The following is a 15,466-nucleotide window of genomic DNA, read 5'->3' on the forward strand; positions in this document are numbered from 1 at the left end:
GTTCTTTACAGAAATGCTCAATATGTCCACCATCATTCTTCAAGAATAGCTATAGTCGAGGAATAATGTTGTGAACAGCACTGGAAAGCATGTCCGGAGTTATGGTGACGCGTCGGATGTTGTCTTTCAGCATCCCTAGAGATGTCGGTCGATCACGATACACTTGCGACTTCAGGTAACCCCAAAGCCAATAATCGCACGGACTGAGGTCTGGGGGCCTGGGAGGCCAAGCAAGACGAAAGTGGCGGCTGAGCACACGATCATCACCAAACGACGCGCGCAAGAGATCTTTCACGCGTCTAGCAATAAGGGGTGGTTTTTTTTGGTTCTAATAAAACCCCATGTCATTCCAAGCATGTGTGTCAATTTTTACCTATCTACATTATTCCTTGGTTTATTAAGTTTTCAGATTTATACTGACTTTTTGATCACTCAGTACAGTATGTACCAGAGTTCCGACGTGTACCTACAAACTCGCAAAAAATTATTTATGTAACTTCTTTTTTCGAGGTGATAGTTAAGCCTTTATGACTATCCCTGGCATTTAGAGGGTTGTTATTCGCTGTTTTATTTATTTATTTTTCTGCTTATTACTGGCTCGCGTGCTCTACAGAGATAATTAAGCTTAATGAACAGGACTGCAGGTTACGTACCTCAGCCTTCCTTTTGTGCCCTGTCAGGCTACCTTGATGAAGAAGCTGAAAGAGGATTTCGACGAAGGAAGTCTTCTGTGTGAAGCACTCACTGTTCGTCTCGTTGCGAGCCGCTGCTACTTTCAATCGTCTGTCTCAAAAGGTGAGCATCTCCACCTCGAGCTAGACTTCCTAGTGTCTCATTACCCACAGGAACTCACAAATAAATGAAAAGCAAATTAGCATACGCTATTGGGCGAGTTAATAGGAGGTTTCGTAACTTCGGATCCGTGATCTCTCTGCATGCCACTTCCAGCTTCGCTTCGACATAGGGTTATTCGATGATTATTGATATTGACAAAATATATAAATATTTGGTGTTTAAACACCGATGTTTCAGTATCGGTACTAAAGTCTTTAAAGCATCGTATTATCGACATCAACGACAAAATATCGACCTCTGATGTTGGAAAAACAGTCTGCATCTCACCACTGTCGATAATGTTTCGGTCATTTAAACGAATTTTTTCCTGAACATATAATGATATCAGTGCAGTGGCTAAAGGAGTAGAAACAGTATGTGGGAGAAAAAGTCATACTTCGAGTTTTGTCCATGTGCTCAGTATGACAGAAAAAATATCAATTGGAAAGACTGACAAACTGCTTCAGTTGGTTACTGTTATGGGAAGGATTGTAGCGTGGTTTAAACAAATAGTAGCAGCAAGTGATGGGATCAGATCTCAAACTAACTACTTAATCCTCCAGATTGGATTCAACGTTCTAGATGACAAAGATTTTTGCAGCTGTTCCCAATGATTAATAATGATATCATTAACTTCACTGCTAGTGTTCCACTTGGATATGATGATGATTGGTTTGTGGTGCGCTCAACTGCGCTGTCATCAGCGCCCGTACACAGTCCCAGTCTGTACACAGTCCAATCTAGCCACTTTCAGGAATGATGAGGGCAACACAAACACAGTCCCCAGACAGAGAAAATCCCCAACCCGGCCGGGATGGGGAGCCGAAATCATGATTGTGTAAGTGTAAATATAACACTGTAAATAAACAACAGTCTAATCGCGGTATTGACTATAAAAAAAGCCTTTGTTTTAATGGTTCCCACCAGAGTCCGCGTATTGTTTCTGTGCCACTCTCTCCCCTACTTCACGATAAGACAAAACGAGCTGCCCTTCCTTGCACTTTTTCCTATGTCTTCCGTCAGTCGTATCTGATTCGGATTACAGACCGCGCAACAGTACCCCTGATGAGGATAGACAAGCATAGTGTAGGCAGTCTATTTAATAAACATTTGCAGCTTGTAAGTGTTCTGCCAATAAGTCACAGTCTTTAGTTCGTCATTTCCACAATATTTTCTATGTGTTTGTTCCAATTACAGTCATTCGTATTTGTAATCCCTAAGTATTTTGTTGAATTCACAACCTTTAGATTTGTGTGATTCATCGTGTAACCAAAATTTTGCGGATTGATGTACTCATGTGGATGACCTCAGACTTTTCACTATTTAGAGTCAATTGCCAATTTTCGCACCATACAAATATCTTCTCTAAATCATTTTGCTATTGCTTGTGATCATCTGACGACTTTATGAAATGGTAAATGACAGAATTATCTGCAAACAATGTAAGAGGATATTCTCTGTTTTTCCCTAAATGTTTATGTAGATCAGGAAGAACAGAGGGCCTTTAACAGTTCCTTGGGGAACACTAGATATCACTTCAGTTTTACTCGACGACTTTCCGTCAATCACTGTGAACTGGGACCTTTCTGACGGGAAATCACGAATCTAGTCATACAACCGAGACAATATTCCGTAGTCACGCAATTTAAGTAACAGCCGCTTGTGTGGACAATGTCAAAAGCCTTCTGGAAATCTAAAAATATGCACTCAATTTGCGATCCTCTCTCGGTAGCACTCATTACTTTGTGTGAATAAATGCGTTTCACAAGAACGATATTTTCTAAATTCGTTTGGGGTATTGGTCAATAAATCGTTTTTTTCGAGGTGATTCATAATGTTCCGACACAGTATATGTTCCAAAATTCTACTGAAAATCGACGTTAGAGATACGAGTCAGTAGTTCATTGGATTACTCCTATTTCCTTTCTTAAGTATGGTTGTGAACAGTGCAGCTTATCTGTTTAGGTATGAGTCTATTGTGGAGCGAGTGCTTGTATATAAGTGCTAAGTATTGTATCAGCATGTTCTGAAAGGAACCTGACTGGTATAGAATCTGGACCGGAGGCCTTGCCTTTATTAAGGGATTAACCTGCTTCGCTACGCTAAGGATAGCTACTTCTAAGTTTCTCATTTTGGTAGTTGTTCTTGATCCTGGGGTATTTACTTCGTCTTCTTTGGTGAAGAAATTTCGGAAAACCGTGTTTGGTAACTAAGCTTTAATGGTACTGTCATCAGTAATATTACCATTGCTATCGGGCAGTGAAGTTAATGACTATGCTTTGCCGCTGGTGTACTTTACACACGACGAGAATCTCTTTGGATTTTCTGCCAGAACTGGAGGCAGAGTTTGGTTGGGGAAACTATTAAAATTATCTCGCAATTAAGTTAGCACTAAGTTTCGAGCTTCGGCAAAACGTCGCCAATCTTGAGAGATTTTGCGTTCTTTTAAACCAGTTATCGGTATGCGGAGCTTGATTTAAAGGCTGTCGAAAACGATCAACTTTATTTAGATAGCTAAGTAAAGGGGCAGTATATCCCAATTAGAGACGGAGCACAAACTTGGACAGGAAAGGGAACCGATAGTGGCTTATCCATAAGAACCATCACGCCTGTCTCAGTTGATCGATTTACAGAAATCACGGAAAACTAAATCCTAATGGGCTTTTTTCTGGATGCAATTCCAGTGCGTTACCACTGCCCCACCCTCCAAAGTCGTTGAGAGAACGTTTCTGAAATCACACAATGATACCTTGGTTTTCATCTGCTCTTCGTTCTGTTTAGCAATGGCCAGTGTTGCCCCTCCTGCACCACAACCGTCTTTGCAGTGTGGAAGTTTTTGTCTTTTTTTTCCCCAAGTAACGTCGTCGCCAGCAAAATTGTCTTTGTAGCTGGTACACGGCGGCAGTAATCGATGACGATGTATTCACAGCGGACGGGTCTGTGTCGCCGACCACAGCTCCTCGTGTGTGGTATGAGGATAAACCTCTGTGAATCCGAGCACGTGTCGCTGCCGTCACCCTCGCATTACCGCGGAATTCAAACGACAAAGTTATCGAAACATCGGCTGGCGTGACAGGCGTATTCGCAGTTGAGAGTCAGTTGTCTCTGTCCCCAAGGATGTCACGGAGCGGACATTATGAACAAACAACGCCCAGCGAAAAACGTCAAAGACCATGTCAGCGTTACTGAGAATCCTCAAGGTCATTTATATAACTCGCTTGTGCAATCTTCCGGCGACTATAATCGCCCGAAACTGTGCGCACTGAAGCACAAAATACCTGTAAATGATACGCATCTTGCAATTTTTTTGCCCCTACTCCAAAGTAAACACACTCGTTTAAAGTAATTGGTTCTTGAGCAGCCTTGTTACTAATGAATCGTGTGCAACAGTGGTCGTCAGACTGCCGCCCGAATCAAGCATTTGTACGACCCGAGGTTCTCGGTCGTATTTTATAATAATATGCATTAGTAACTAACAGCAGAGTCAAAAATCATCACCTAACGGTAAGAGCTTCTTAGGTGTATAGTTTTCCTGTTTAGTAACAAAAAAAAGTGCTTGCAGAGACAGTAATGTTTGAAGATGTGGTTAACTTCGACGCCGTGAACTAAGTAAAGCTGGCAGCGTACCTCAGCGGCAGAGTATGGCAACTGCGGAGCTAGAGGATGAGACGGAGAATTTTTTATTGTTTGAAACTTCCTGGCAGATTAAAACTGTGTGCCCGACCGAGACTCGAACTCGGGACCTTTGCCTTTCGCGGGCAAGTGCTCTACCATCTGAGCTACCGAAGCACGACTCACGCCCGGTACTCACAGCTTTACTTCTGCCAGTATCTCGTCTCTTACATTCCAAACTTTACAGAAGCTCTCCTGCGAACCTTGCAGAACTAGCACTCCTGAAAGAAAGGATATTGCGGAGACATGGCTTAGCCACAGCCTGGGGGAAGGTTTCCAGAATGAGATTTTCACTCTGCAGCGGAGTGTGCGCTGATATGAAACTTCCTGGCAGATTAAAACTGTGTGCCCGACCGAGACTCGAACTCGGGACCTTTGCTCAGATGGTAGAGCACTTGCCCGCGAAAGGCAAAGGTCCCGAGTTCGAATCTCAGTCGGGCACACAGTTTTAATCTGCCAGGAAGTTTCATATAAGCGCACACTCCGCTGCAGAGTGAAAATCTCATTCTGGAAATCTTTTTATTGTTTGTCTTCCAGTACTGACAACTCACGGGCGCCCGTGACTCGTACCGTTCAAATACTATAGTATAAGTTTTGACACGAAAGTAACATGGATTCTTGAACGCGCATTACAGACGTGGTCACCTTCAAATGTGATATTTACCTCTAACAAGGGACATTAAAGTAATTAAGGCTGTTGTAACAACGCAATGAGCAGCAAATATTTGTGATCGTATTCATATTCCAGAATGAGATTTTCACTCTGGAGCGGAGTGTGCGCTGATATGAATCTTCCTGGCAGATTAAAACTGTGCGCCCGACCGACACTCGAACTCGGGTCCTTTGCCTTTCGCACGCAAGTTCTCTACCATCTGAGCTACCGAAGCACGACTGACGCCCGCTCCTCACAGCTTTACTTCTGCCAGTATCTCGTCTCCTACCTTCCAAACTTTACAGAAGCTCTCCTGCTGTGAGGACCGGGCGTGAGTCGTGCTTCGGTAGCTCAGATGGTAGAGCACTTGCCCGCGAAAGGCAAAGGACCCGAGTTTGAGTCTCGGTCGGGCACACAGTTTTAATCTGCCAGGAAGTTTTATATCAGCGCACACTCCGCTGCAGAGTGAAAATCTCATTCTGGAAACATCCCTAGGCTGTGGCTAAGCCATGTCTCCGCAGTATCCTTTCTTTCAGGAGTGATAGTTCTGCAAGGTTCGCAGGAGAGCTTCTGTAAAGTTTGGAAGGTAGGAGACGAGATACTGGCAGAAGTAAAGCTGTGAGGACCGGGAGTGAGTCGTGCTTCGGTACCTCAGATGGTAGAGCACTTGCCTGCGACAGGCAAAGGACCCGAGTTCGAGTCTCGGTCGGGCACACAGTTTTAATCTACCAGGAAGTTTCGTATTCATATTGCTAATTTATTACTGCTAATATTTTAATCAATCACTCACACAGACAACACAATGGCACTTTTTAAGGAAATTACATTGTCAAACTTTCTGGTCGCTGGGGGTTATAGCAGTCTCAAACAGAAAACAGCTGACACGAAGGGTTTTGAAAGGTGTCGATTTTTAACGATCAGTACTGAAAGGGGGGGGGGGGGGGCGTCGTCCGGCTTACCGTGCCCTTACAATAGCTTACTGGGCACTCGTAAGACACTAATTTATGTAAGTTACCAATAACATCGGTACACATGATATCCGAGGTGCAGCTACACAGTGTCAGTATTGGCTCTTGAGCGAAAAGGTTTCACAACTACTGATGTACAATAATGTATTACTGTGCTAAATGTCGTCAGATGAGCCTGCGAAAGATCGAGGTACACGATGCTGCAGGTGACATGGAAGAAACGCCATAATTTCCTCTCAAAGCCTTCGTCACCAGCAATACACCAAACTTAGTGTATTTCGTGCATTCAATAACAACATTTAATGCTCCAACAAAAGCTTTCTTATTTTAGTACAAAAGGCGAGAAAGATCGAGTTCCTGGAAAATTATATTTTGACTGATTTTCGAACAGTCACGAGTAAAACAGCTCCAGTTAAATTAAACTGTAACAGTTTTCTTTGTGACTATTACATTATTCAGTTTTTCGTTTGTAGAAACAAAACCTGAGTACCAACAGAAAATGTCAATAGCACTCAGCACTTCATGTGAATAAAGAGCTAGTTGTGTTCCACAAGAAAGATGTTTTCTAAACCCATGTTGACTGTGTGTCAATAGACCGTTTTCTTCGAGGTAATTCATTATGTTCGAAAACAATATATGTTCTAAAATCTTGCTGCATATCGACGTTAACGATATGGGCCTGTAATTTAGTGGATTACTCCTACTACCTTTCTTGAATATTGGTGCTGTAAGTAGGCTGTTTAGGTTTTTATATTGGTAACGCCACGTAGCGCTCTGTATGAAAATCACTGGCTGTGCTGCGTGCAGTCTGTGGCTGGTTGGCATTGTTGGAATATTCGCTATTGTAGTGTTGGGCAGTTGGCTGTTAACAACGCACAGCGTTGCGCAGTTGGAGGTGAGCCACCAGCAGTGGTGGATGTGGGGAGTGAGATGGCGGAGTTTTGAGAACGGATGATCTGGACCTGTGTCCATCAAACAGAGTAAATTTGTAAGACTGGATGTCACGAACTGATATGTATATTATGACTTTTGAACACTATTAAGGTAAATACATTGTTTGTTCTATCAAAATCTTTCATTTGCTAAGTATGCCTATCAGTAGTTAGTACATTAGAATCTTTTATTTAGCTGGCAGTATTGGCACTCGCTGTATAGCAGTAGTTCGAGTAACGAAGATTTTTGTGAGGTAAGTGATTCATAAAAGTTATAGGTTATTGTTAGTCAGGGCCATTCTTTTGTAGGGATTATTAAAAGTCAGAATGGGTTGCGCCAAGAAGTATTGTGTGTCAGTTTAGTGTTGATCAGAATAAGAAAAGAGAGAAATGTCTGAGTAGGTTCAGTTTTGCTCAGCTGTTTGAAAAGCAAATAACGTAGAGCCTTATCAGCACAGTAATTCATAAATTTTTCAAAGGGGCGTTTCATATGGCGACCCTGCCAGGATTATAGCATTTGCTGCTGTTGTTTGCCAGGCATAGTTCTACTGAATTTTACATTGTATTAAGCCAGTTTTACTACTGATTTATTTTTCTTTTTGCTGCACATTGGCTCATATTAGTGATAATGTTGCATTTGCTTTGCTAATGTATATGTATTGCTGCTTGCTTTGCCAATTTGCATTTTTTGTCATTGCTGTTTGTGTTAATTGTTTTGTGCTGCTGCATTGCCTCGTCCCTTAGTTTAGCATCTGATCTCAGTAGATTTAAGTTAGCTTAAGAGGGAGTAGGCTATATAAGAGAATGAGTTGTGATGAATTGGAAATAATCCATTAACAAGGTATAAAAAAAGTGAAATAAGAGGGAACATCTATGAAATGAAGTTTTGGGTTGAACTGCAGTACCAAATGTCACACTGAAAACAAACCCTATCCTGTCCTTTTGTGTTATTCAACTATGTGTCTGTGTACCTTGTGTATTTGTGCCCTTCCTGTCTTTATGTGTTTATCTGATAAGACTTATGTTGTAAAATTTTTCTAATACTCAGCTACATTCACTATGATGAGGAATACTGTTATCCTCAAATATAATTTGCATTTATAATATGTTATTTACTTTGTAAAGATGTTTAGACATTATTTATTCTGTTTTGTTTTAATGCTCACATGTGAAGTTGATTGTTCGAAAGTTATTCTGACCTTTTATGTATTTACTTATGTCATAATTCCTGTAACACTGATGTATATGTCTATTTCTATTCTTTTGTAAAGCCTGTATTACTACAAATGTTATATGTTTTATTATGTATTATTATGTTTTAATGATGTTTTCTGTATCTTTGTAATTGTATTCTCATCTTATAAAATTGTAATGGACACCAGTTCATCAAATTAAGTAACTTGTAAGCATTCATTTCAGTGCACACATTTCTGTTGATCATAGTATATGCACAATATGTGAGAAGTTGGGACTGTTAGTGTTTGCACGTGTGTTAATAATTCAGCAAGGGACTGGTTAACAGCATTGCTGGTTCTAAGGACAATTCCAAAAACTTTGTGAGTGCACAAGTGGTGGTTTATGGACTTGCTATATTGTCCGCAAGACTCTTCGATGCTGATTGTGCATCTGCACAGTCTCAACAAATGGCTGCTGGCTGTCTCTACAAGGACTACAGTGGGTCTGCATCTTTGATGGCCCACCAATACCATTATTTCTACAAGGACTGCAGTGGGTGTGCACCTCTGGTGTCCCACCAATACCATAATCTCTACCAGTATTACAGTGGGTTTGCTCTGTGATGACCTACCTACCAATGTTCTTCAAAACTTCGACTGACTCTGCGGTAGGTTTGCTCCGTTGTGGCCAATTACCTGTCTGCATGTCAAGAATCAGCACAGTCTTTCCGATGGAAGGACAACACTACTTCTTCAAGACTGCATGGAAATCCACAACTTCCGTGTGCATATTCTTTTACTGCTCAGACTTTGAGGGAAAAAAAACCACTGCAATTTTACTGTGATGAATGATCAGGACTGTCTTTGTGGACTGTGAGAAAATTTTAGCTTTTGACCAACATTGTATCAATAAGGGTGTGCATTTGATATCTTTGTTATTGTAATTACGAAAAAATTTTTCAAATCTGTATTGGCCACTGCCCAAAACAATTTGTAAAATTGTTTTGTGGGGAGCATGGGGGCTATGTAAGTAGGCTGTTTAGGTTTTTATATTAGTAACGCCACGTAGCGCTCTGTATAAAAATCAGTGGCTGTGCTGTGTGCAGTCTGTGGCTGGTTGGCATTGTTGGAATATTCGCTATTGTAGTGTTGGGCAGTTGGCTGTTAACAGTGAATAGCGTTGCGCAGTTGGAAGTGAGCTGCCAGCAGTGGTGGATGTGGGGAGTGAGATGCTGGAGTTTTGAGAGCGGATGATCTGGACCTGTGTCCATCATACAGAGTAAATTTGTAAGACTGAATGTAACGAACTGATATATATATATATATATATATATATATATATATATATATATATATATAATGACTTTTGAACACTATTAAGGTAAATACATTGTTTGTTCTATCAAAATCTTTCATTTGCTAAGTATGCCTATCAGTAGTTAGTGCCTTCAGTAGTTAGAATCTTTTATTTAGCTGGCAGTATTGGCGCTCGCTGTATTGCAGTAGTTCGAGTAACGAAGATTTTTGTGAGGTAAGTCATTCATGAAAGTTATAGGTTATTGTTAGTCAGGGCCATTTTTTGTAGGTATTATTGAAAGTCAGAATGCGTTGCGCTAAGAAGTATTGTGTGTCAGTTTAGTGTTGATCAGAATAAGTAAAGAGAGAAATGCCTGAGTACGTTTAGTTTTGCTCAGCTGTTTGAAAAGCAAATAACGTAGAGCTTTATCAGCACAGTAATTCATAAATTTTTCGAAGGGGACGTTTCATAGTAACGATATGGGCCTGTAATTTAGTGTATTACTCCTACTACCTTTCTTGAATATTGGCGTGACCTGCGCAACTTTCCAGTCTTTGGGTACAGATCTTTCGTCCAGCGAACGGTTTTATATGATTGTTAAGTATGGAGCTAATGCATCAGCATACTCTGAAAGGAACCTAATTTGTATAGAGTCTGGACCAGAAGACTTGCTTTTATTAAGTTGCTTCACTACTCCAAGGATAGTTACTTCTACTTTACTCATGTTGGCAGCTGTTCTCGATTCGAATTCTGGAATATTTACTTCGTCTTCTTTTGTGAAGGCATTTCGAAAGGTTGTGCCGCTTTGGCAGCACTGTTCACATGGCTGTAAGCACTATAGGACTTAACATCTGAGGTCATCAGTCCCCTAGACTTAGAGCTACTTAAACCTAACTATCCTAAGGACATCACACACATCCATGCCGGAGACAGGATTCGAACCTGCAACCATAGCAGCAGGGCGGTTCCGGACTGAAGCGCCTAGAACCGCTCGGTCACAGCGGCCGGAGGCAGCACTGTCGTCGATAATATCTCCATTGCTATCGTGCAGAGAAGGCATTGATTGTTTCTTGCCACTAACATACTTTACATACGACCAGAATCGATTTGGATTTTCTGCCAGGTTTGGAGACAAAGTTTCGTTGTGGAAACTGTTATAAGCATCTCGCATTGAAGTCCGAGCTAAATTTCGAGGTTCTGTAAAAGATCGCCAGTCTTGGGGATTTTGCGTTTGTTTAAATTTGGCATGTTTGTTTCGTTGTCTCTGCAACAGTGTTCTAACCCGTTTTGTGTACCAAGGAGGATCAGCTCCGTCGTTTGTTAATGAACTTCAAACAATAGTACATAAGCGGGAGAGGACACCTATCGGAGGACGAAAAAGGCGAGTATGCTCTTGTTTAAAAGATTCTTACTGGGAAGTGTGGTACCAACTGCTTCTTTCTACCTTTCCCAGAACCTTCACAAATTTTCCAAAACGTTTTGGCATGCGCACTCTTTCTGACAAGCTACTCACCTGTCGCTGCCACAAGCCCCTATCTATAACTCGCTCACACCCGATGGTCCAACGCTTTACGTCGCTCATACCCACCCACATACAGTCTCTTCTCACTGTTGCTGTCTCCCTCTTGCTCTCTCTTACTGCTGCTGTCTCATGCATTCCTTCCCACTACTGCTGTCTCTTCTCACTATCACTTTCCCCTCCCTTCCTCGTTGTCGTTGTCATAGACTGTCTTTGATTATCACTGGCTCTCACCCTCTTCCACTTTCTGCTTCTCTTGGTCCCACTCCCAAATGCACTCTTTTCCTACCACTGTTGTTCCACTGACAACTACAAGTATGTTCCACTGCCATTGTTTCCCTCTCTTTCTCTCATACTGTCATTGTCTCCTTCGCTCTTTCTGTATCACAACCACTGTCTCCTATCTTCTAGTATTTATTACTTACCGGTCTCCCTCCCACTGGTATTGCCTCCTTCGCCATCAGTATAAAAAAGAGCGAATATGTTCAAATGCCAACTTTTTTGGGAAAATATGTGAAAGTGCTGAGGGAGGTAGAATTAAGCAGCTGGTACCCAACTTTTCAGTCAGTCTTTTCATAAACAGTAACATACTCGCCTTTCTTGTGCTCCGATAGCAGCATTTTTCCTCTGGTTCCCTTATTTTCCCTGCTACAGCGTGGCATGTCACTCGTATGAAATGATTCTCATGTGTCAATAAAATTTTGACAGTTTACTTATATGAAATAGAAATAATGCAGAAGTATGTAATTTTACACCTCAGACCGGATTTTATGTGCGCAAAAATTTTGCCCCTGCTTCAGTACTACAACAACACGGGGCTTCCAGAACCCTTTTGATCATAACGAAGGCACTTTACAGCATATTTCTCCGTGCTATGTCACTTTATAAACTACGTTTTCGGCTCGCATGGGATTTTATTTGCGTTTTTACGTGCACTAGTAGGGTAACTTTGAACCTCTATATCTCTGAAACAGGTAAAGATATACAAGACAATTTTCAACGGTGATCAAGATGGGTATATTAGGTATATATCGTCAAAGTTTCAGATAGCCGTCTTGGAATCCGTGGCTCGGTTTTGGTACCCAAAAATTACGTTTTTCAGGTTTTCTCAGGAATGCCCACGAATTAAATGGCCGTTCCATAAACCCCTTAAAGCGCGCCGTAGATCACATCTAACGCAAAAAAGAACCAACCGATTTGCTCTAAGTGTGTAATATTTAAACTTTGACCATGTACTGTAGGGTAGTTACAGTAAGACGATTATCCGGCTGGGTGTACAGATGGTCCCTGGTTCAAGGACTATTCAAAACGCTAGACCCTACCTTTCTGTTACCAGAAGAAATCGAGTTATGAGCCCCCGAAAAATCCCATGTTTATGCGAGGCATTTTGGAACATTTTAGGTAGAGCATGCTGTCGCGTCCCTACCGATAAAACAACAGGAACTGCAGCCGTCAGTGAATGCAGACCCATGTCAACCAATTTCCGAGCGAGCACTGCGAAAGCAAATACCTGCGATCGACATTTCGAGTCGGCTTTCTTGTAATCTGCCATTTTTTTTATTTTAAACTCTTTTATTTTAAATACTTCACATAAATAAAGATCATTGTAATCTAATCACAGTAATAATTGTGTCATGTATGGCCCATCAAGTTCGTATCCAATTTTCCTGTAGTAATTCCTGATGCCAACAGCTGATATTACTGCTATTTTAACAGATCCATGCTCCTCCTTAGCAATCCTTTCAGCTTCTTCCATAAGTAACATTCCAAATCCTTGATGCTGAAACTTTGTAGGATCATGTGCATTCACTGGTACTACACTACCATAAACATGAAGTTCACGAACTATTGAAACTCCACCCTTAAGTTCGGACCTAAATGTTTCCTCTGAGCACTTTCGTAAGCGAAGAAGACCAACAAGGATATCTTGCTCAGGATCTTTATAAGACAGAAATGTTTCCCAGCCACCATTTGCAACATAATCTCTTCTAATCAGTTCTACCTCATAGGGTCGAACTTTGTGATGAATTTCTTGTATCGCAACCTCTCTTGTTCTAACATCTCGACAACTAGTAACTACATCCTTCATTTTTTCTAAGGCCAGTTCTCTCAAATTTCCATGTTCAACTCCAGAGCTCGCTAACGGCATGGGGATGTCCCTCTGCACCCTGTACACTCTTGTCCACGGAGGTACAAGTGCAAGAATGCGTGCAACAATGTCAACGAGTGTGCTTGGTGGGTAACTTTTGTACCTTCCAGTTTTCCGGAGTTCATAAAGTCCTGTACCATGAATCACTAGTGTCGGATAAATCTTTAAACCATCTGCTCGAAATGCTGGATTCTCAAAGAATTCTATAAACTCTTCAAGGTCTCTTTCAAAATCAACATTTGGAAGATCTAGCATCATATGAACAACCACCTTAAATCCAGCATCTTTTGCCAAATGGAAGCTCTCACAGACTGCTTTCACTGTGTGTCCCCTATTTGTGTCTCTTGCAACATCCTCATATACAGATTTGACTCCAATCTCTAGACGAATGCATCCATATCTCAACATATCTGACAAATGTCTTTTGAGACAATAATCTGGCCTAGTTTCAACAGTAATTCCAATGCACTTAGTCTTACTTTTCTCTGAATATTTCACAGTTTCATCCACATTGTTGCTAGTGTGTCCAGATAGAGCATCATGCAAATTTCTAATAAAATAATCTCTGTAATCCTCTGGCAAGCACATAAAGGTTCCACTCATGACTATAAATCCAACTTTATCTACACTGTGGCCAAGCTGCTTCAATTGTTCAACTCTATGTCTTGTTTGTAAATATGGATTGTATCGTGCTCTTATGGCTCGCATGGATGTTGGTTCATATCCTGTGTAAGATTGTGTTGAATACTCAAATTCAGAATCTGGACCTCCAGGACAATACACACATATGTTACCAGTCATATTGATGTGTGGACAGCGATGTGGTTTGCACATCACAGCAACCACTGCTATCCCACTTGCAGTCCTGATTGGTTTTGCTTTCAATTTTGGTAACAAAGTCTTCTTGTGGTCAAGTGGTACAGCAGCGATAATATCCACCAATCGTGGCGACGATTCTAAACCTTATTTTGATGCTATTCGTATTTTCAGTTTATTCAGATGATCACAGCATCACAATAATACTGTACGTCTTGTAGGGGCAACACGATACGGAAACGGCCGGTGGCGGACTAAAGTCACTATTTCGCTCTTCTCAGACGATGCGAGGCATCGAGTGCACAGATGTCCCAAACAGGCGTTTAAGCCGCAATGTGTGGAGGATCCAATTCAAGTCGTAGGCGCTTTTCTGATGTTTTGGGGCTGTTCTCCGTACTATGACTTCAGCCTACTCATTCAAGCATGCCGGAAGAAACTTGCGGACTTCCTTCCTCACCGAATTGAGACTATTATTTTAGAGGGCAGGATGTGTCCTGAGAGTCACAAACTTATTTGTTCTGTGTGCTTATTTTTAGCCATTGTAAAAATAGCCTACCTGCGCAGTTTTTAAAAATCCATGTAACTGACTTATTTTAACTATCAATACGAGCTGGTTATGTTTTCCTACAAGAACGTTCAATAAGTAATGCAATATTTTTTTCTGAAAACAATTTGGTTTTATTCAGGATTCCAATACGCCATATTATTCTCCACTCTTCTGGCTACAAAACCCCATTGCCGGCCGTTGTCGCCGAGCGGTTCTAGGCGCTTCTGTCTGGAACCGCACGACCGCTACGGTTGCATGTTAGAATCCTGCCTCGGGCATGGATGTGTGTGATGTCCTTAGGTAAGTTAGGTTTAAGTAGTTCTAAGTTCTAGGGGACTGATGACCTCAGATGATAAGTCCCATAGTGCTCAGAGCCATTTGAACCACAAAACCCTATATTTTAATATAATCTCAGTTCAATGCGACAGCCTTACGCCACCTTACTTTGGAGTGGTACCGCTCTACTGGTCAACGTCGGAGCCAACGTCTTGCTTCATAAATAACCTCCTCATCATCCACGTACCGCTTTCCGCTGAGTGCATCTTTCATTGTGCCAAACAGATGGAAATCGGAAGGTGCGAGATCGGGGCGGCACGGTGGATGGAAATATGGAAATTTGTGGTAAGTTCTTATGAGACCAAACTGCTGAGGTCACCGGTCTCTAGGCTTACACACTACTTAATCTAACTTAAACTAACTTACGCTAAAGACCACACACATAGGCCGGCTGAAGTGGCCGTGCGGTTAAAGGCGCTGCAGTCTGGAACCGCAAGACCGCTACGGTCGCAGGTTCGAATCCTGCCTCGGGCATGGATGTTTGCGATGTCCTTAGGTTAGTTCGGTTTAACTAGTTCTAAGTTCTAGGGGACTAATGACCTCAGCAGTTGAGTCCCATAGTGCTCAGA

The 15,466-nt window shown here is 41.7% G+C and overlaps 1 protein-coding gene across 1 annotated transcript; it reads right to left on the bottom strand.

Annotated features, from left to right (window-relative positions):
• Positions 1-12,664: 12,664 nt before the first annotated feature.
• LOC126156281 (elongator complex protein 3-like) lies at positions 12,665-14,168 on the bottom strand. Its single transcript, XM_049916302.1, has one exon. It carries the CDS (start codon positions 14,030-14,032, stop codon positions 12,665-12,667), a length of 1,368 nt encoding a protein of 455 aa, XP_049772259.1. The 5' UTR covers positions 14,033-14,168.
• Between the last annotated feature and the right edge of the window lie 1,298 nt (positions 14,169-15,466).

Source organism: Schistocerca cancellata, chromosome 1 (genome assembly GCF_023864275.1).
Source record: "Schistocerca cancellata isolate TAMUIC-IGC-003103 chromosome 1, iqSchCanc2.1, whole genome shotgun sequence".
In the NCBI taxonomy this organism is placed as follows: domain Eukaryota; kingdom Metazoa; phylum Arthropoda; class Insecta; order Orthoptera; family Acrididae; genus Schistocerca; species Schistocerca cancellata.

Coding starts and splice junctions, on each gene's coding strand:
- LOC126156281 (XM_049916302.1), bottom strand. CDS start 14,032: ATGTGCAAACCACATCGCTGTCCACACATCAATATGACTGGTAACATA.